Source organism: Oculina patagonica, chromosome 2, assembly GCF_052425735.1.
Source record: "Oculina patagonica isolate OP01 chromosome 2, crgOcupat, whole genome shotgun sequence".
Classification (NCBI taxonomy): domain Eukaryota; kingdom Metazoa; phylum Cnidaria; class Anthozoa; order Scleractinia; family Oculinidae; genus Oculina; species Oculina patagonica.
Genome location: NC_135759.1, coordinates 11273154 through 11294214, shown reverse-complemented (window position 1 = coordinate 11294214; position 21061 = coordinate 11273154). Strand labels below are relative to the sequence as shown.

The window sequence follows — 21061 nt, the reverse complement described above, 5'->3', positions numbered from 1 at the left end:
ATTAGGGCAAAAAGCAAGCTCTCAGTATAAAACCAAGTCCGTTAAAATGAAAAAAGACGCAAGAAGTATTTGCTGGGTGCGTTTAGTAGTGAGTAGGTGTTCCTCCTCGGTCTCGTCGCGCGGTTATAAAAAAATTTCTGTTTATTCGGGCTTCTAAATGGGGTGCGGTCTTGACGGCTCACCCACAATAACGCCCTCCTCAACCACTCTCTCGCGGACATAAAATGAACTCCATCCGCTTACGAGGAAAATATTTCTTTTTTCTCCTAAAAAACTACGCCCGCCAGTATGCCATTCGTCGTGGGCATTTGGTCAAAAATAAAAAGAAGCTTGCTTTTCATTTCTCTCGTCCACTTTTCCATGCGCGTTTTGAAGCTGTGAGGCTAAAGGGAGAAGTTGTCGGCGCGTGTGATTTTACCAAGTCAACTCCGCACAACTATATAATTACTTGAACACGAAAAACATTTGTCTCGGAAAACGAATATCACATTCCAAGCTATCTCCTTTTCTATTTCAGGTATGAAAAAAAAATGTATAAAAATCGAGCGACAAGAGCGTAAACTTACAGCTCAACTTCAGATCAAAAATAAAAGTCCTAGATGGCCACCTTCACGCTTGGCTGCCCTTACCAATCATAAGCCAGAAATGGTGTTTTCCCGCGAACCTAACTACAACTACCAGAGTCTTCGCGCTTTTACGTCATAATGCAAATGTTCTATTGGATGACTCGTAGATTGCTCTGTTAAAACAACTGATTGGCAGAGTACTCTTCAGTGGATCTTGTTTGGCATCTTTGTTTAAAGTGCTCCTTTATGGACCTGCTAAATAAAATAAGTAAAAAATAAGAGTTGCAGTGGCGTTTCATCTGTTCTCATTTCGGAGAATCATGGTACGAAATTAACCACATCCAGTGTCAAAAGGTTCTTAAGGTTCAACATGTTCAAATACTGTGGGGTTTATCATACCGTTAATTTCGTCAAGGCAAGCAATCTTTCTTTCACCAAAAAAACAAAAAATAAAAATAAATGTGTTTATAGTGGTCATGCACTTAGCTTCATATCTCTACGAGATAGCTAAGTTTACAGACATGCCACTGAAACAGAGGAAACAACAGTTTCAGTAATCTAAGAGACTAAGACAACTGTGGAAACAATACCAAAAGTCCTAAATGGCATTACCTCTGGACCTCTGGGCTTCTGTCCTAAGAAGACGGAATTTTGATCACGACACGACTTGGTCTGTGCACTGACAAAAGAAGTCTCGTCTAGTCTTAAATTCAAAAACCTTGTTGTTGTTATTTTTCTTATTATTCTTATTCTTATTGTTGTTGTTGTTGTTGTTGTTGTTCTTCTTCTTCTTTTTCTTCTAGCTTCGTCTTGTTTTAAAATTTCTTCGATTTAAACGTTCATTTAGGTGCAAACGAAATTTGATTGTGACCTGCAATACGTTCGCTAGGTATTTAACTATATAGTCCTATTATTCCGCCTACCTTTCAAAAGAAACCAGTAAAACAATGGTATAAAAAGATTACTCTTTGTTTGGCAAACAACCTTGCTGCATTAACAAACTGGGCACTTTTACCACATCTTGTAACCTTCCCGAAACAGATTCTCATAGTAATTTTTTTTTCTTGGAAAATTCTATCCAAGGGAGAAAGGCGCAATGAGGTCCCTCTGTGAAGCACCAACCCGTGAAACAAGGCCAGACCACGACACCGGGAACTCCGTGTCCTACTCTTTGCGATAAGTGTGTGGGTTCTTTAACGTCCCCTGCTGAACATATAACACAGAAGATACAGGGGCAGTTTATCGTCCTTATCCGAGAAGACTAGAACATCTAACCATTTGCAGATGTCATATTGCAAAGGCAGCACGTTCTCCTCAGTTATTTTAAGACCCTGAGTGTTGGTCCGGTCTGTGAGTCGAACCCGAGACCTCCCGAACGGCAGTCCGGCCGTCTACCAACTGAGCTAACCTTATCATAATGGATGCACATAAGAAAAATTAAAGTTAAGGTTCTCATCCACAAATGCTGGCCCATACAAAAGATTGCCAATCAGTGATATTTTAGTAAAGGACTCACTTTTTTCAAATTGAGGAGGTCTTCATCCATTTTTTTCGTGATAATCGTTATACCCGCATACATACATGATGCAAAAAGATAGCTATAGCTGCATCTTATCGAAGATCAAGGGGGGAAAGTGTGAGATGTCATCCCCAAACTGTGGAGCTGATTATCATGGACCATTGCATTGACAAATGAGGACTTTCTGCAACTTGTAACTCTTCCTTGTGCCGTGTTACTACTTCCAAGGCTATTGCAAGGTTAATTTCACTTGGAGTTGCGCAATAGTTAGCCTACCAGGATAGTCCCGGATAAGATTGTTGTAGAGAACAAATTGGACAGTCCGGGGAGAACGTGGACAGCTGTACTGAAAGAAAAATGACAAGCTTGGACTTTGAGAATTTAACCACTAACAATATTACTCACTGATTGCCTTGGATTCATAGTAACTCAATGTCTAAGATCCAGTGTATTTAATCAACATCTTGCCGGTCAATCTCTGTTTGTTTTGGCACTGATACTTACAGGTTTAAACGATTTCTGAGTTCCCGCCCTGGAGAAAACAATGAATAAAATCCTGCAGTCGACATTTTTGTTTAGTTACTCCAGCTGAATAAAAAATACTGACTAAAAAAAATTTCAAATATTTTTTGTTTGTTTGTTTCTTTCTTTATATCTTCTGACTTCTTGCATTTCTAGATTTAGGATTCTGATTAAGACGATTAACGCAAGTTCCTGCCACAGCTGCTGCCTGCTCGTAGAACTTTTCCTCATTGTTGAAAGAATGGCCACAAGCTCTAAGGTAAGGTTCGATACTTTCATGCTCTTTTCTTTGACAGTCACTAGTAATACTTCGCAATTATAAACTTCTTACAATATCATTTGTTGTTTTGATTAGCTTCCTGCGAACGTGCTGAGGCATACATGCTCCCGGGACATTTACACTCACCCCGTGCTTGATAGTGAAAATATGCTCTTTGAAACCGGCTAGTTTGGAGACCACGATTCCCTTGACCTGCAAAGGAACGTTTGGTGGTTCCTGTCATTGCATTTTGGTTTTCGGGCCAGAAATACATCGAGAAAACTGTGCTGGGGGAATGTTTCTACTTTTCTAAACCCGCCACGGAAACAATGGAAAGCCCATGAAAGACCTTTCTCGCGCCCAAGCTGTTGGCAACTGGCGATTCTCGATGTTCAGTGAAATTTTACAAAGCATTGGCAAACCACAGGCCCACAGGCCTGAGGACATGAAGATAACCGAAGATCCGAAGACCCGAAGCATAAAAGAAAATCTGACGACAACATCTGGTATTTTCACAGGGCAAAAATCAGTTTGGAAGGTTAATATGTCAGATGCAGTTTCTGCTACTGGCTTCCAGTCAGGTTACAGAAAGCTCAAAAATCAGAGTGTCAGAAAAACCACCATCGGTCGTATGCTCGACGGCAATTTTCATGAAAACTACGTGATTTCTTTGGGCCACCAACGCCAGATGTCAGTCACACTCAGTCGACGAAAAGAGACAGAAAATGCAAGTACCATTGAAATCAATTCCGGATCCAATGACAATTCTGCGAGGTTTCCTCCTGTTTCTTCCATTCAGCCTGAGAACAGTGCAATCTCCGTGTGCTGTTCATCGAGCTCGAACGCCCACGAAGAGTCTTTTCTGGTTCAAACATTTCTTCCAAAACAGGATACATATTTCAAATCATGAAAGGACCGATTTATATAAAGTTTGTGAACGAACCAGCTGCAAAGCGACCAAGGAGAATCGTCATCGAAAGCGTCGACGAGATTAACTATTTTCTAGTGCCAAGAACCAAGGCGTGTTTTGGGTGACGCGTTTTTTGACAAAGCTTCTTAAGCTCTGAGATTTGACAGAATTTTCCGGTAAGTTTCAGGTCTCGAAGTGAATTTGATTACAAAAGCTTATAGGTGTTTATTTTGTGAGATGACTTTTTTCCTCGTTTACCACTTTTCATAGAATCAGAGTTGAATAAAACAATAAGCTGACTTTTTTTGACAGTTTCTACCACCGTTGTCAGCGAAATTTGTAACAGCATTGTTATTCCAGCATTGTGATGGCATACTCTTAAAGACTACACCAGTCGTGAAATCGCTACATCGGAGTTTTTTGTTGCTTCGAAAAAAATGACCTTCTACTCGGAAAACAAAGCAAGTTTCCAGTCGTGTAAAAACTTATTTGCATTCACTGTCTATATTTTTTGCCATTATTAGTTGATGCAATTTATTACTAACGTTTGAACATTTTTCTCCACAAAAACTGCTGGCATAATGGAGCCATAACGCTCGCTGCCACAGACGGCTAAAAGGGTTATTTTGCTGGAAATTATGCCGACTGAATTTTATCCAAGCCTAATTTAGGGGTAAGGATACCAATACTCGGCCTGGACGGAAAATGCTATGGAAACCGACTTTAAGGTCAGACGTCAGAAAAAAGGTTAAAGGCTAATCGAGGAATTATAAACTTAAAGTTTTCCAGACTTGCTCCAGATTTTAAAGGAATGCTGGCACGAAGCTGGTTCAGGGTTCGAAAATATGCAATATTTAGGATAAGACCGTCAAATATTTATCATACAGTGATGCCTCTAGAGTGCTGTAGATATGGAACAGTTGAGATTTATAACACTGGGTCAACCTGGGTCAATCGTCAACCTATCGCTACTGATGGAAAAATAAACTGGCGTTTGAAAAATGTCAACATGACGTAAGCTGCGCATCCAATATATACATTAAATAAATTCTTGACTAAATTCTTTCTGTTTTTATTATGGAGAGAACATTCAAGTTTTTGTTTGCCTCCATGCTCTGAGCTGTGAGTTCCTCGATTGGCTTCTTCGCCAACTAAACGAAATGAAAAAAACTGTTCTTTTGCTTTTACTTCTGAAATAAATTTACGTATCCACTATTACATATCTCTTATTATGGGTCAGTTTTCACATTCGTTCACTGCAATGAAAACCTGACATATCAAGTCATTGATACGGTCTCATGTTTTTCAGCCAATGGGATTTATTACAGTATTTTGTTTCCGCCGTAGCAAATTTCATTTATAATCCTACATCGAAAGACAAGACTATTCACTCATCTCCAGCGTTTTGTAATATCACAAACAGCGTATAAATCTGTAGAAGACGCTAGAGAAATGGTCGAGGTTGTTACATGCTAGTAGATAAACTGGACATAGGCTCAGGACCGTGAATATATAAACGATGAGGCGACAGAGAAACTGGAGTCAAGGTGGGCTGTTTACTTTCTGTTATGTTGTTTTTTGAGATCGCTTCACAGAAATGATTGTTATTTATTCGTGATAATTACACAGTCTACACAATAGCGTTAATGTGGTTTAGCTACCAAATCAAATTAAAGAATAATGGGATTTGAGGGGCGAGAAATGTTCGCTTTATACACTTGGAAACTGCTTTCACTTCAAAACATTTATGGCAGATGTTTTTTGAAACACAGCTTCGAGCTTTGGTTTTCTGTTCCAAGGAGCCGAAGCATTCCTTTCGCAGTGTGAAGTATATCATTGACTAACATGAGAAATATCTATTCGACAAATACGTTAGTTGGCGGATAGCCGTACTGTGCATTTGTTGTCTGAAGTCTTTTTTTAGAAATATTTTCAAATGCTCTGCAGGATAAAAGATGGCAAATATTACACAAACTAGATTTTCCTGACAACTGGAAGGATTTTGGATATTTATCCAAAAACGAAATATATTAAAAACGATATATTAAAGCACTATCAGATTTTTCAAGTTTCTGTTTTTTGGAATTTTCTCTGAAATCTTTAAAAGCTGGTAAATCGATTTTCACGTCACCGGTATAATCAAAGCGTGGATGAACTTCAACATTTGAAACTGAATAAGAACGGCTTTTGCTAATTTTCTAACAACAGAGAAATCTTTTAGTAACTATGATATGCAGCTGGCAGGCTTCGGCAAGTGTGACAAAGGGTTGAGTCGAATAGAAACTGTCCCTCACTCGGTTGTTATGTCTCGGGTTATCTTATCTCCATGAATACCGATTACGATTTCATAAACAACATAAGACAAGTAACATCAAGAACTGACTATTTTAATTTTTTCTCCTGCTGGCTTTAAAGGTTGATTAAAATCGCTCTAAAATTTGCGTTGTTCTTCAACAAACATGTTTATTGAAATAAAAATGTTTATTATCATATTTTCCCCATATGTTGTAATGACAGACCCCAAACATAAGTAATTAACTTCTAATTTTCGAGTTTCCATCTTTCTTCGTCTAAACGTAGTCTGTCAGCACTGGCATTCTTCACATTTTCAGGTCCTTGTTATTTCTTGTGTGTTATCTCATTGGCGGTTTTTCACGAGATCTCGATAACAGGAAACTGCAAAATGATACGGAAAAGAATCTGATAGAAAGGAATGTCAACATTTTTTGTCATTTCCACTCTAAAAGTGTCGACATTATAAAAATTGCCCTGTGATCGGGTGTCTCGTGGTTGAAAATGCGGCGCGTGTACAATTTATGATCAAAAAAAAAAAAAGTGTTAACGGACATGCGCGTATTAAAACATAGCAAGGCTGGCGTCTCAGGAGGAAAGCTTACATCATTTTTCCGCTAGCGATAAAGAAAGAATTTGCAGTGTTTATGGTTAATCGTCTAAATACTGCTTATCTTTCTTAATCCTAATAACTGGAGAAGGAAAAGGGTCCTTCAGTTATATGGGTGGGCAAGATTTCATAGCAGATACCGGTAAAACTTTTTGAAGTAAAATACCGGTACCTCTTAAAATTCTCAACCGGTGTCTGCTATCGAAGATCTAGATAAAAGCAAAAGCTATTTGTACAGAGTGAAATTCTCGTGGCATACTTTTAGGATATTTGGACCAAACGCAGTGTCACACCTTAAAACTTATCGTGAAACTATTAGCTATTAAAGAGAGGGCTATAACAAGTAGTACCACTTGTGTACATTTCCCAAAGCATCTCTTCTAGGGTCTTCTAGCGCTGTTGATAATAATGCTTCAATGATTATTTAAAATCTTTAAAGAATTTCAGATCTAAATAAAAGCCAGCCTTGATTAAGAGTTTTGAAGTCCGAGTTTTTATTGGGTGCCTTATTAAAAGTTTCTTTTTAGAATCGTTTTCCTGACTCTGCAGTTGTGAATAAACTTTAGCGACTTTAAAGAAAGCCTAAATATACCCCGGCATTCAGGCCCCAATGGGATTGAACCGCATGCCGACTGCTGAGCTAGGAAGCAACTGGTTGGGCAGATACTTACTCTCGTGAAATTCAGTTTATACGCCATTGTCATAAATTCTTCTTCCCATAACTCGGTCGAAATATCTCTCATCACGTTTTGTTTTGTAAAACTCGTTTTACATGTTTTAGAGCTAATGCGTGTAAAGGAAATACCTGCGTAGAATACTATTTGCAAAATTTACAAAGTACATGTACTTCTTATCCTTATTCGAATATAGTCCATGCTGAAAAGTTGCCATCTTTGACATCTATGAATCACTTCTAAATTGGTAAGGCTACACATAGGGCAGAAGCGTTTAGGCCAATCTGACTGGTTACTGATGAACAATCTTAATAAAGTGGATAGATTAGCAAAAAGAGGCATGTCAGTTTCGATGTAGTTTAGTAACAATGAAATGCAAAGTCTCCTTTATGAGTCGCTCTTGTTTTATCAAGCGATAGCATTTTAGCATTGTACCCCAAAGATAGGCAAAAAGAATGCCTGGGAGAAAGTTGGCTAACGACAGAGGCGAAGCAAGGTCTTGATATTGGCACAAGTCCTGTACTGTCTGTAGGCCGACTGATCAATAGAATAATAACATGAGAACTGACTGGGGAAAGAGAATCACCAGCTACAAATGTACCATCGATTGGTCATCTTTACCCGATGTTTTAAAAAGACCTATGCCGTGTGACATTTTAACACAGAAAATTAAGAACTTTTTAATAACAAAGTACTTTTAGCTTTTTATTTTTAGAACATTATTCTTAATTTTTAGAACATTATACTTGTAATTTTATATTTTTATCTTTTTAACTTGATTTTTAACCTTGTAATTAGTTTTATTTGAGGACCTCCCTGAAAACCACTTCATGTAACAGGCGCCTCCTCTTTAAAAATTATTTATTATTATTATTATTATAATAACATCTGAAATACATGACAACACGCTCAAAATGTTATTAATTATTTTGCCACATGTTTTAAAAAAATAATAATGAACTGAATCAACGTTTGACCATGCAGGCATTTTAAACATTTTTTGTTATAAGCTTTTCGAGTGACAAGTTGCGGTTTCTCGTATAGTTTTTCCTCGTATTGTCTTTCAGTCCTTTTAGATCCATAATTTCAAATGATCACCAATATAAGTCTCAAAATAATAGCTAATTAACTTTAAATTAAAGGTTCGGAGGTGTTTGAGGACGCTACAACAGGCAGAGTTCAGGCTTACGTCAGAATTCGTCCCCAGGTTGAAGGTGACGTCAGAAGCTTGGATGGAAAGGGTGCTGTCAGTGTTGAAGATGACGACTTTACTCAGGTAACTTTAAATGATGAGCTTAATTAAGTACATTTAGGAAAACGAAACTGATTCTAAAGGCTACTGGTAGGCAGTAAAGTTTAGTAAGGTTACAGTCAAATGATTCCACGTGTCCGTGGAATTGAGGCGACCCCTACTTATTGAGGTGCCATTTAATTATCAAGAAATAGTTTGCAAGGGTCGCTTATACCCACAGGATGTTTTTTTTTTCGAGATTTTGGTCCTGGTTTGCTTTTTAGTAAAGAAAGTTTTTTTTTCCTAGGTTCGTGTTGTAGATGGAAAAAGGGAGAAAATCTTTCAGTTTGACCAAATATTGCCACCCGATGCCTGTAATGAGGAGGTACGTATATGTTGTCGTTTAGGAGTTTTTAGTTTTAAGTTCTGTCATTAGAGTCTATCAGGTCCATAGCTCTTGTGACTTACAAAAGTGTGTCAATTTTATGCGCAGTGCCTCTAAACAATCAAACTTTAGTGCAGCGTACCTGAACCCAACGTTGCATAACTAATATACGTTGATTTGTCCTATTAGAGTCATTTAAATTGGGGGGGGGGGCCCCCCCCCCCCCCCCCCCCAACCCCACACTGAAGGTGTCGACCGCCCACGTAGTGTGCCTGATTGTTGTGTTCCCTACTAGGTGTACCAGGTGGTTGGTAAGCCCCTCGTTGAAGCCTCCATGACAGGCTTTAATAGCATCTTAATGGCCTACGGACAGACTGGGGCAGGTATGCTATTTTTAATGTCCTGTCTGGCTAGTAGCTGCTTTAAAATCATTCTATTCCTTTTGAATCACTATTATTTTTTGAGATGAAGCTTTTTTTATTGTAAATCCTTCTCTCCCAGAATTAAAGCTTGAGTCAACTTTAAAAAAACTGAAATCTAACAAGCAGCATTTTCATTTGTTGTTCTAACATTCAAATAAAACTGAGCAAAGTGTTATATAGGGGGCCCGGGAAAGTAAAAAAAAACGGGCAGAAGCGACGGACGCGGCGAACGAGAAAATACAATTCCAAAACCTATATTCAAACTGCACATGACCATTAAAAAGCGTCGACGTCGTGCTAATGCTTATTTAAGTAATAATAAGTATTTCAATCATTAGGCCTACAGTACAATCTGAACTCAGATTAATAAAAATGTCTCAGGCCAATAGTCGACAATATCCAAACTGTCACTGAATGAAATACTACCAACGTAGCAAAATGATGTCGCGTTAACGCCTATCTTTTAAAACAAAAATTGTCCACGAACCAGATTCAAGGTAACAACTGCGTTAGGTTAATGTCTTCTTTGAATATACCCTTAAAAACGATGCACACGGAAACTACATCAGTTATTTAATAATTTTTTTTTTTATTCTGAAGACGTCCAAACTTCATAATCTTTTGTTGCACTGTATCGTTTACAGGTAAAACGCACACGCTGATGGCTGCGGATGGATTAACAACCAGTGTCGTGTCTCACATCTTTGCTCTCATTGGTAAAGACGCAGCCCATTCGTACGCGGTAAGCCATTAAAACAATAGTGTTCTCGGTCTTTTTCAGTCGTCATTGCGTATGTCCACTTTTATAGCACCTTCTTTTCAGGAGGTGGTACATAGGGTTAAGTTAAACCATTTCAACAGAAGTCCCTTTCACCTGTCTGATAAGTGTTAACGATAATATCGTTATTGGAACGAGCTGAAACCAGCACTACAATCCCGTGAGCTGATGAATAGAAATCTAGTCCTGATTCCCATATTCCCAAAAAAGCTTGACATCATTAAGGTCGTTCTGCGGGAACATGTGAACATGTGCCGTTTCGCAAATTCGTTGGAAGACTTTCGATTTTTGATCCAAAAAATATAACTTCACTAGTACGAAAAAAGTCACCAGGCGCTAGATGGTGATACGTATGAGGATACGCCATGTTGACTGGCATCTTTGTTGACGAAAACTGCCGCTCAGCAAGATCTGGGTTGAGACATGGTGTCACCTGTTTTACAATTCCAGTCATAGTTATTTACACACTACGTTGGTTACAAGTTGTTCACTCCCTACTCCGTTTTGATGACAAACGTTAGAACTGGTACGAAAACATTTTGTCTGTTGCCAACATTGTAAGCCCTGGCTTTGAGTCAGAGTTGTGTATTCTCTTTTATAAAAAATATAATGTTGCTGAGATATTATAATATTCTTGCAGGTGACATGCTCATACCTTCAGATCTACCAGGAAAGAGTCTACGATTTACTAGGTACCGAAAAATCAGGACCAGAAGTCTACTTGAGAGAACATCCCAAGAAAGGTAGAGCTATTGAATTATCCCACTACCATATGCTCATCGTACATGAGGCATACTTGTCTTGACGCATGCAGTGTCACTCTGAGCTCAAAGCATCTTGCTGAATTGTTCAACTCAAATACTTCTTCAGTGTCCATCCTAGGATTTTGGGAAGGCCAAGGTGTTTTCTGATTATGATTTTCATCTGTGTGTAGGAAGCCTGCTGTGTCCTGAATAGAAAATTTAACTTTGCAAAGTTACTTTGCGATATTTACTTTGTAAAAGAAAAAAGCGCTTAAGATCGTATTACAGGTATGACATTGCTGACATTGTTACAACATTATGTAACATTTCCTCCTTTTAACTGTCTTAGGAGTTTACGTGGAAAATTTAACAGAATACTTTGTGAAATGTCCAGAGGAGATTGTTAGGCTACTTAAGTCTGGCAAAAAGAAACTGGCCGTTGCAGAAACTAAAATGAATAGGCAGTCCAGCAGGTTAGTGAAACGCTGAGAAACGTTGTTTAAACGTTTCTAGATTTTAATTCGTTACTTCGTGTTGGTTACATATGATCTTTTTGTTAGTTAGGTTCGGAACAGAGTAATCATACAGGAGGAAGAACAACGGAACCGTTATTCTTTCAACAAAAATGTTCTTAGTAAGCAAAAGTAAAGCTACCTTGGTTTGATTTCCGCCTCACTGTCGTATCCCTTCAGATATTTTTTAACTCTTCGAGCACGGAACCATTTCCCCGGTAGGACTGGGTACCTAGCCTTTAAAAACGGTTTTTCGTGAGCCCCATGACTTAAAATGTATATAAAAAATTTAGAAATCGTTCAAAAAGATGTAATTTTGTTGAATTTGAAAGAATGCACGTTAACTGCTCTCTTTAATTTAAGCCTTTTCAATTTAGCGAGACAAAACGTTGTTGTAGCTTTGCATTCATGTTACCAAGGAAAACAAAACATTTATAACTGCTCATAAAATTGTAGTTCGCGTTGAGCCCCGTCTACGGACACCGAAGGGACCACACAAGGTGCCCATATTAACGGGCTTTCCATGTTAAGCGCCTTTCGGTAACTGAGCAGGAACCAAAACTCTGTCTGTAACAACAAAAAGTCCGTAAATAAAAGGGCTTTCCATGTTAAGTGCCTTTCAGAAAGCAGGAACTAAAACTGTGTCTGTAACAACAAAGAGTCCGTAAGTTCGGGCTTTCCATGTTGCGCCTTTCGAAAGCAGGAACAAAACCTGTCTGTAACAAAAAGCCGTAATAGGGGCTTTCCATGTGTGCCTTCAGAGCGGAACTAACGTGTCGTAACACACCGGTTAACGGGCTTTCCATGTTAGTGCCTTTCGAAGCAGGAACTAAAACTGTGTCTGTAACACAAAGAGTCCGTAAGTTAACGGGCTTTCCATGTTGCGCCTTTAAGAAAGCAGGAACCAAAACCCTGTCTGTAACAACAAAAAGTCCGTAAATAAAAGGGGCTTTCCATGTTAGTGCCTTTCGAAAGCAGGAACTAAAACTGTGTCTGTAACAACAAAAAGTCCGTAAGTTAACGGGCTTTCCATGTTAAGTGCCTTTCAGAAAGCAGGAACCAAAACTGTGTCTGTAACAACAAAAAGTCCGTAAATAGGGTTACTACGCAAATGCATGTACTCGGCAAGCCGCAAGTGATTAATCATCCTTTTGAGCTTTGCCCTTTTCTTTACAGATCCCATGCTGTTTGTCAACTCAAGATCGAAAGGCTCAGTGTTCCGCGTCGTTATGGAGGTTTCTCTTGTTTATTCATTGACCTGATAGACTTGTTTCTTCTTTTACAAGTTTAGGTCTTTGTTGCTATGTTTTAATCGCTCGTTCCAGGCGTATTTCTTTGTAACCTGTAGAATAAGACTTCTCAGTTACCTTACTATCTAAAATCGACGCATTGAATGCAACAGGGTCCGTGTCCTTTGTGTAATTGCCATCTTGGAATCAGTTACCGTCTTGGTAAACGCTTTGAACTTTCTCGCTAATACTACATAACCTTCCCAGCTCACTGCTCAGTTCATTATAGGATGAAAAAACGAAAATAACTTGAATCATTTATGCAATTATTTGTACAAGCATCAGTTGTTTGCCTTTGTTCTATTCTACCATTCTTTTTGCATCCAAGTTTTTTCTTTTCATCAGACCTGTTAGTTCTTCAGTCGTTTGAATCTTTTATCAGCTGGGCCCTGGTATTCCATGTCTCGTTCACAGCTACATTTTATTGCAGGCATAACAGACTCTTTCAGCAGTTATGAGTCTTATTACATGTCCGGAACTTCAGACACCGAGTATTCAAGTGAAAGTGGCTCAGTGGAAGCCATCGGTTCTTATTGCCAGTACGATGTAAGTATCGCATACTGTTTTAGTTATTGTATATTTTCATTTAAAATCGATCCCGGCTACCACCTCCTCTGCCTCCAGTGTATATTATTTTCATTGAAGTCCATCTCCAACACAAAGCTTACTTGATCTCTGTACCCCCTCCTGATCAGAAGCACATAGGGCACCTCCTGTACTCATCATGATATTGGATTATTGGTTTTTCACATAGTTCTTTATCTTGCTGGCTTTTGCTTTTTTAGGAAGACGAAGAAATGCTGTCTAGGATTTCATCGCAAACTCGTGGTTTAGCTGCGGTCAGAGGAAAACTCTATGTGTACGTACTATTCATTTCTTTCTGTTCTCCGGATTTATTATACTGCAGTTTTCTTGCTGTCAATTAGGTTCAGATTTTATTTTATTTTCTCATTTTCAGTGTTTTTAGAGTACGAAATATTCCTTTGTATTTTTTGGTCAGAGTTGTATATTTTGTCTTACCCTGGAATGTTTTTGTCGTTCCCAAAATTCAAACAGTGTTACATAAAAAACCTTCTTCGTTTTACGAGGGTAGCACTTAGTAGTCTTGCGACTAACAAGCCTGTGGCCCTTGGATTCCCGATCGAATAAGAATTTAGAAGTGTTACGGGTTTTTGTGGAGGGAGGAAACCGGAAAACCCGGAGAAAAACCCTCGGAGTAAGGACGAGACCCAACAACAAACTCAACCCACATAAGACGCTGAGTCCGGGAATCGAACTCGGGCCACTTTCACCACTGCGCCATCCATGCTTCCCCATTCCATCCATTCGTGAGTTCATTTAGGACAGGCAGGCAGATAGACAGACAAGCCAGCAGACAGGCAAGCGTACAGACCAATAGAAAAGACAGACGAAGCTGCTGCCGAAAATACTGAGAGGAAATTTCACAATACAAAACACGAAGAATGTCGGGAATGGGCCCGCCGAATACTGAAATTAAGATGCTGGTCGAAACAGCTTGGTGCACACTTGGAGCGCTTTCCATTTTTAATTATGGAAAAACCGGTGACAATTTCCTGCAAATATAGAACGATACATTCTATAAGAACGATAGCCCAGGACGAGTGGATATATTTAACAACTTTCCAGTAGTAAGGACAGACCGCTTTATTTTATTTTCCACTGGAACATAAAGCCGGGAATTTCATCGAGGCGCATGGTAATAGTGCAAAAAAGCGAAATGGTACAGTGGTAGTCCGAGCATTCTGGCAAAAACGAGAAAAGAGAAATACCCTCTGAAGGAATTCTTTTTTTCGAAACATTTCCAGTTGGAAGGACCGTTCCATTCACTTTTTCACCGGACCAACTGGTTTCTCGGTACAGATGGAAAGCCCTCTTGGTATAAAGGCTGGTTCGCAATCAAGGTTTATTTTATACGGCCGAAGGATAATTCCTACTCCGATGGTTTACTTCAGAGGCTCGACTAAACCATCGCTGACTAAAAAATAGGAAGCCCGCTTGAGCCCCGAACGGTAGTTATGATAATATTTAAGTCGTGCACGACAAGACGCCTTTGGTTTGGTCTTAGAGTAACTTTTATGTACTGCTAGACGAATATCGTCACGACTGAGTCATGATGTTAAACCGTAGCCTGGCGAAGCTTGATTTGACGACCAATAAACTGTGTTCACGTTAAACAAGTTCACACGGCCCGACTTTTTAAAACACGCGTCCATGGATAGATTCCTTGCCGCTGCACATTTGCCCATGTCACGGCAAGAATTAATGGCAATCAAACGTATACATACATACCGTGATCATATGACGTCGCCATTTTAAAATCGTATGATTCAAAAACCGGTTATTAATGAGTTAAACAAACATTAGGGAAATTTTAAGAACACGACAAAAGTGCAAGAGACGCACGTGGCTCAAACGAGTGCTTCTCGCATGTCTCGAACGTTTTAAACAATTCCCAAGTCTTTATACAACTCAGCAATGCAACAGGAGAAAGTCTTATTTAGTTTGATATTTTGCGGTTTCCAAAGGATTCAGTTTGATTGAATTCGCCGTCGTGTAAACCACACACACTTTAGGTGATATTGGGATTTCTGGTCGCAAGAGATCACAAGCGACAAAAATCGCTTTGTATGCGATCAGATAAAGTAGGGACAGTAGGCTTTTTACGAACGAATAGACAACTACATACAATAAGGTTGTTTTGCAAACGGTTTTGTAGCCGAAGCTTGTGAAGTCATTTTTTGGGACTGATTAATTACCTTATGAAACATTACAACTGCAGCCGAAACGAATACCCAGAAACGTGTTTTTAGCCACTGTACATCAAACGCTCTATTTTCCGGAAGCGCGGGCCGGGGGAAGGGAGGAAAGAACATGCATCTTGTTTTCCCTCCCCACGCTTTCATCACAGAGGCAATTAATTTTGTTTTCTCTGAAAAGCATTCAACTACAACTTACACAAGCCCTAAGAACAGTATGTTTTATTGGCATCAACTGAGAAACTCTTGTCTGAGCTGAGTGATAAATGCGTCATACATAAATTCCATCTAACAAAAAACGCAATTTACGTCTTCTGTATAGACGAAATGATGTATAAAATTATATGTAAACTCCAGTATAAAGTTGTGGCAGAGATCTTTATCAGACTCTTATCAGTCAGTGACGCAAAGTACCAGGAGAGCTCGTAAACCTTTTTTCCGAGTATAACTTGCGTCAGTCGTAGATGAATATCTTTCTCAAAACGTCCTACTCGACTTAATTGTGCATTGCAATGAATTCTTAATCTCTTGGAAAAAAAATTATCAAGTTTAACATAGTTTATAGAAACCGATCATAATTGAAAGAAGTCATAAAGATTTGAACAACCAACAACGCACTGCAGGTCAAACAGATATGTGAAATATGTGGGTTCGCAAAGGCGGTTTTCGGAACAGATATTCTATAACAAATATCAGTGCATATTTTAGCGCCAAAATAATTAATCTATTTTCTTTACATTGATGTCGTTGTAAGCATGCCATGAACATATTGTTCAACATTTTATCTTTCGTCGATTGTGTTTTATTTGCTTTAGACACGCCCAGGCCTCGTCTAAAAATTTCATCCATGTTTTAGACAAAACATGCAGAGCTGTACATCAACAAGCATAAATTTACTTGCGTTAATAGATCTTAATATATTAGGTGATATTTTGTTTTCCTTCTTTAGATGTGGAGGCTTTGCACTTGACGTTAGTTGAATGCAATATCCATCTCAACATTGAGGTGCAGTCGTAAAGAACTTTAAGACGCCGGCTCTTTCGTAAATTAATCTCGCAACTCCGCCCGCTCCCACGACGAACAAGTTTCGTAAGCGAGTATTAAGGGTTTATCAGGCCTTTATCAGGGCCAGTCAGTAAAAGGTGACAGAGTTCCTGAAGTCTCACCGATTCATGTTACTATTGTTTATTCCACATGTAGCTGTGATCTGGCAGGCAGCGAACGAGTGAAGAAAACAAAGGCTGAAGGCGAAAGACTCCAAGAAGCGCAAAGCATTAATTCTTCTCTTCTGGAGTTGGGGTACGTGTAAATACAGTATTTCAGCTCCAGTGGGCTTCGAGTTTTTTAGAAATGATCCGACTGAACCCGAGAGGCCTGTTGTGGCCGGGACTTGTAATAAACTTTTGTAAGGCTGACAGATCTGTTTCTCCGCACTTATGCGCATTAAGGATCATTTAACGTTCGAGTTAAGCCACCATGCTTTAGAGCAAGAGGCGGCTATTTGCTGGTCATTAGTGTACAGTGTTGACCCTATGTCGACTTACGGCTCCATTAACGACTAATGTCGAAACTTTAGAAAATGTAATACCATCGACGTATTTTGCAATATCTAACTAGTGAAAATTATTTAGTGATGAATCTTCTCCTAAACTTTATTTGTTTCGAGTATACACTCCTTTAAATTTATCACAGGGCATTTCAGGACTATTGAAAAACAAATCAGCCAAGTCAGTAATATTAGGCGTTGAATATTGAATTAATATTTATCGTGTTTATGACTTAATTGGCTGCAAGGTCTTTTGACAAATCAGTAGAAATAGATGATGAATCATTGATGCAGAAATATCTGCCACGTTAAAGCTTCTCATAAGTTTTATGTGACTGCAAACACATAATTTAAACCCACTCCCAGGAATTTGCCCTTTTGGTTGTAACAAAAATAAACGGTTATCGGTAGCCGCCTTATAAATACAAATACGAATTATCTTATTTGTTCAGCAAATCTAAGTGCCTCGGTGCTGACCAATGGAGTATTTCTCTTTATATGTCTTTGTGTGAATCCATACGGATTGTACTGAGAATAGCGAAATTTATCAACACTCAGCGGCATAAGATATTGTTTCCGTTCTCCGCTAAATAGAATGATAACAGGACATGAAGTCGTAAAGTCAAGTAACAACATAGTTTGTTTTTGCTATAAAGTTTCATGTTCAAATATCAATCTTTTCAGGAATGTTATTCAAGCGTTAGCTGAAGGAAGGAAGCGTCATATTCCGTACAGAAACTCAACGCTGACAAGACTGCTACAGGACGGCTTGGACGGCAACTCGAAAACAAGCTTAATTGTAAGTGTATGTACTGAAAGTGATGAGTTAAAGTTGAATCCCGATAACTCGAACCCTCAATAACTCGAACCTCCCGCTAACTCGAACCTTTTTCGATTCATCTCCAGGTCATTTTCTTACTAATTCTACCCTCGATAACTCGAACTCCCGATAACTCGAACTTTTTTCGATTTACTTTGAAGGTTCGAGTTATCGGGATTCAGATGTAGTACATTGATTTCCCCTTTGCTGTGTATCGCTAGACTCACCAGTAATGGTAAACTGAAGCGAACTAAAGTACGCTACATTGAGTTGATTCAATTACCGAAGGACGGAGTCAATCTCGGACATTTTTGCATCTCACTGCAAGTAAACGATTTTATCAATTTTATGACGACGCGAGATACCTATAGCTACGAGGATTCCGAAAAGGGTCGAATGGGTGAAGTTCATTTTTACCTAAGATACACATGAGTACCCGCACGAGCGATGACACATTACTAAGCTGTACTTGTTTTGGATTCCATTAGTTTGTGATACCAGGAGCATGGATGCTTTCTTGAAGATGTATTAAATGTACTTGAAATGAATCCAACTAATCTACTTTTGGCTGCAGACGCCATTATAAAAAAGGAACAATCCTTTCTTCTTCAGGTTTGTGTTTCTCCGTCATTTCGTGATGTCAACGAGACGCTCTGCAGTCTGAAGTTTGGCCTCCGAGCAATGAAAGTTCATAACGTAGCACAAGTCAATGTCGAGGTAAGCTCAAAGTGCATTTAAGCAAGAAAGCTAGAAAGTTTTAACTGAAGTAAGCTCATAAATCAATCATTTGGAATGTGATCAGTTCCACTGTTCCTCTTCTTCGGTTCGTAATTTCTCTTCTCTCCCCAGCCCGCTCTCTCTCCATGACATCGCATTCATGGTTCTCGTCCCCAGAGCCCTCGATCCCGCTTTTAATTAGCGTTGGGTCCTGTCTTTTGTTTTGACAAACATGAACATCCTTTGGTAAAAAGGGAAAACTAAACAACAACGACAACAACAAAGACACCAAAAACTGATTCAGACACCAAAATTTCTAGAGCACCTTCCTCTGACCACTGCCTAAGTGTCGTTAAACACTTGTAATTTCAGCTCATTCAGCTGATTGCCAAGGCCAGGCGATTTCTCCCGTATTTAGTCTGCAATACAGCAGAAAATTTTAATAGTTGAAACGTTACGCTTCTTTAGCTAAATATGACTCATATTTTTATAAGAACTTTTTTTTCACTCACTCTAGTTTGTATTAGCCTTTCTTAGGACTTTAATGGACTATGCATATTTCATCGATTTAGAATACCGAAAAATTTATCATGCCCACGAGGTTTGTCTTATCTGACATTTTGGCGACACTGAAGAATTGTATTTGACAGACAATTTGTCAAATTAATTATATATCATTCTTCTTTCATATTAAAACTCGCTTTCATTTATACAGTCACTGCACTACCATCTAATTACAATGTATTTTTGTCGTTACTCCTTGTTTACATGTATACATAATTTGTATATTGCTATTCACTCTCGAATGAGTACTTTTTATAACAAAAATGGAAAAACTGCAGATAGCTAGCGACTGTTTCGAATTTAACTTTCAAGTCCAAGATTTTGCTAATCGCGTAAATGTTTTATGTATATTTTGGTCCTCTAGCCTCTTATAAACAACGACCCAATGACCACTAGAGCATATATCGGTAGCTTTAATGCAGGCAAATGATAAAAAACGTTCTTGAGGCCAATTCAACACTGATATACAACGTGCACAGCAGCTTACCGAGTTCCATTCAAAATGGCTGTAAGATTTGTTGATAACTTGGAAGTTTACTTTGAAGACTGGTTTCTTGTCGCTTCAGGTGTTTGGTATTCATGTTCATATCAGGCTGGGATCGCTAATGATAACTTTTGACCATTTGTCTTCAATATCGCCTGCGGCGTAGATAGCAACTTTCTCGTTTAGTCTGAAACGGAAACAGTCAATTGTTTAGTCAGATTGCCCACCTTCAGATCATTTTGAAACTTGGTCGCAAAATTTAAGGAACTTCTGCACAATCTCCTGTTACAAGAGGGAGTAAAAAGAAAAAAAGTTGCCCTTAAAAAGAAATGGCACCAGCACCCAACAGATCATGGTTTTAGCCTCTATTTTTTTTCTACAAAATATTGGACAAAACTTACATCGATGTTCTCTTTCAATATTCCTTGTTTTCAAAGAGATTTAACCGATAGCAAAGGAATGTTAGACACCCTGTCATTGTCCCCGCCTTCAAACACACTATAGTGTGAAATGTAAATATGCCCAACATCCTTAACATATGTTTTTCTAATAGTCTGATTGTCCGCGATAAATTGTCGAGTTTTGGCTAAGTAAAAATATTTCCTTTTTAGTTTAACAATATAGTTTTATTTCAGATTTTAGATTTTTGCCACAGATGCCAGATTAAACTGTACATACTGTACGCTTATACAGTGTTGTCTAAAACTTTCCAGTGTTTTTATAAATTTACACAACACTGATATGGGATTTGAGAAAAGTAAATATTGGTACCCCATTTCTCGTTCATTATTTTCTCCTGTTCTGTCTTTTGTTAATTGTTGGACCTAAAATTGACGATACCAGATAAAAATAACGAAAAACGCAATTTTATTATTTCTTTTGACAAAAGTACGTGTCAGAACATAGCTTTATTTAAAGCGAGCTTCTATAAAAAAAGGAGCGCGGGGGCGTAAAAAAAAGAGGGGAGAGATTTTAAAAAAAAAAAAATAAAAAAAAAAAAAAAAAAAAAAAAAAAAAAAAAAAAAAAAAAACCGCGGGCGGCTATTTATATATATTACCTGATTGAAACGAACCGACGCTTAGAACTCGAAACCCTGCTTAACTTTTATTCACACTTGCGAAGACGCAAACCCACGCTTTGAACTCAAACTCTTGTTTAAGATTTTATTCTCACTTGCGAGGAAACCGACGCTTTGGACTCAACTCAAACTCTTTACCCGTTCTCCGCGCCGTCGGAATTTGCAACGAACAAAATCTACCAGTATCACCCTTCCGGGGAGAATTTGCCTTTTCTACAATCTTTCCGAGCGTTTAAATTCCCGCTCGTATGCTAATCGAAAACTTCGTCAAATCCCTCGTGTGTTCTGAAGCTGTTGCGCCATTGTTCAAAAATGGCCATTTAGGGTCCTTTTTCGCTTGTAAAACAAAGCCTATTGTTATC

General features: G+C 38.6%; 1 protein-coding gene across 3 annotated transcripts in view; it reads left to right on the top strand.

The window, feature by feature from the left end:
- Positions 1-5065: 5065 nt before the first annotated feature.
- LOC144638654 (uncharacterized) overlaps positions 5066-21061 on the top strand; it is a 39133-nt gene continuing 23137 nt past the window's right edge. For 2 of the 3 annotated variants that reach the window (XM_078497881.1, XM_078497874.1), the window contains exons 1-13: positions 5066-5323; positions 8495-8628; positions 8891-8968; positions 9264-9351; positions 10035-10132; positions 10809-10911; positions 11261-11384; positions 12600-12658; positions 13143-13258; positions 13498-13571; positions 16690-16788; positions 17720-17834; positions 18468-18572. In XM_078497881.1, the coding sequence (XP_078354007.1) occupies positions 5296-5323; positions 8495-8628; positions 8891-8968; positions 9264-9351; positions 10035-10132; positions 10809-10911; positions 11261-11384; positions 12600-12658; positions 13143-13258; positions 13498-13571; positions 16690-16788; positions 17720-17834; positions 18468-18572 (1221 nt within the window). In that variant the 5' untranslated portion in view covers positions 5066-5295. Of the gene's footprint in view, positions 5324-8494; positions 8629-8890; positions 8969-9263; positions 9352-10034; positions 10133-10808; positions 10912-10985; positions 11385-12599; positions 12659-13142; positions 13259-13497; positions 13572-16689; positions 16789-17719; positions 17835-18467; positions 18573-21061 lie in introns of those variants that run through there. The other variant, XM_078497889.1, reaches the window with a different exon arrangement.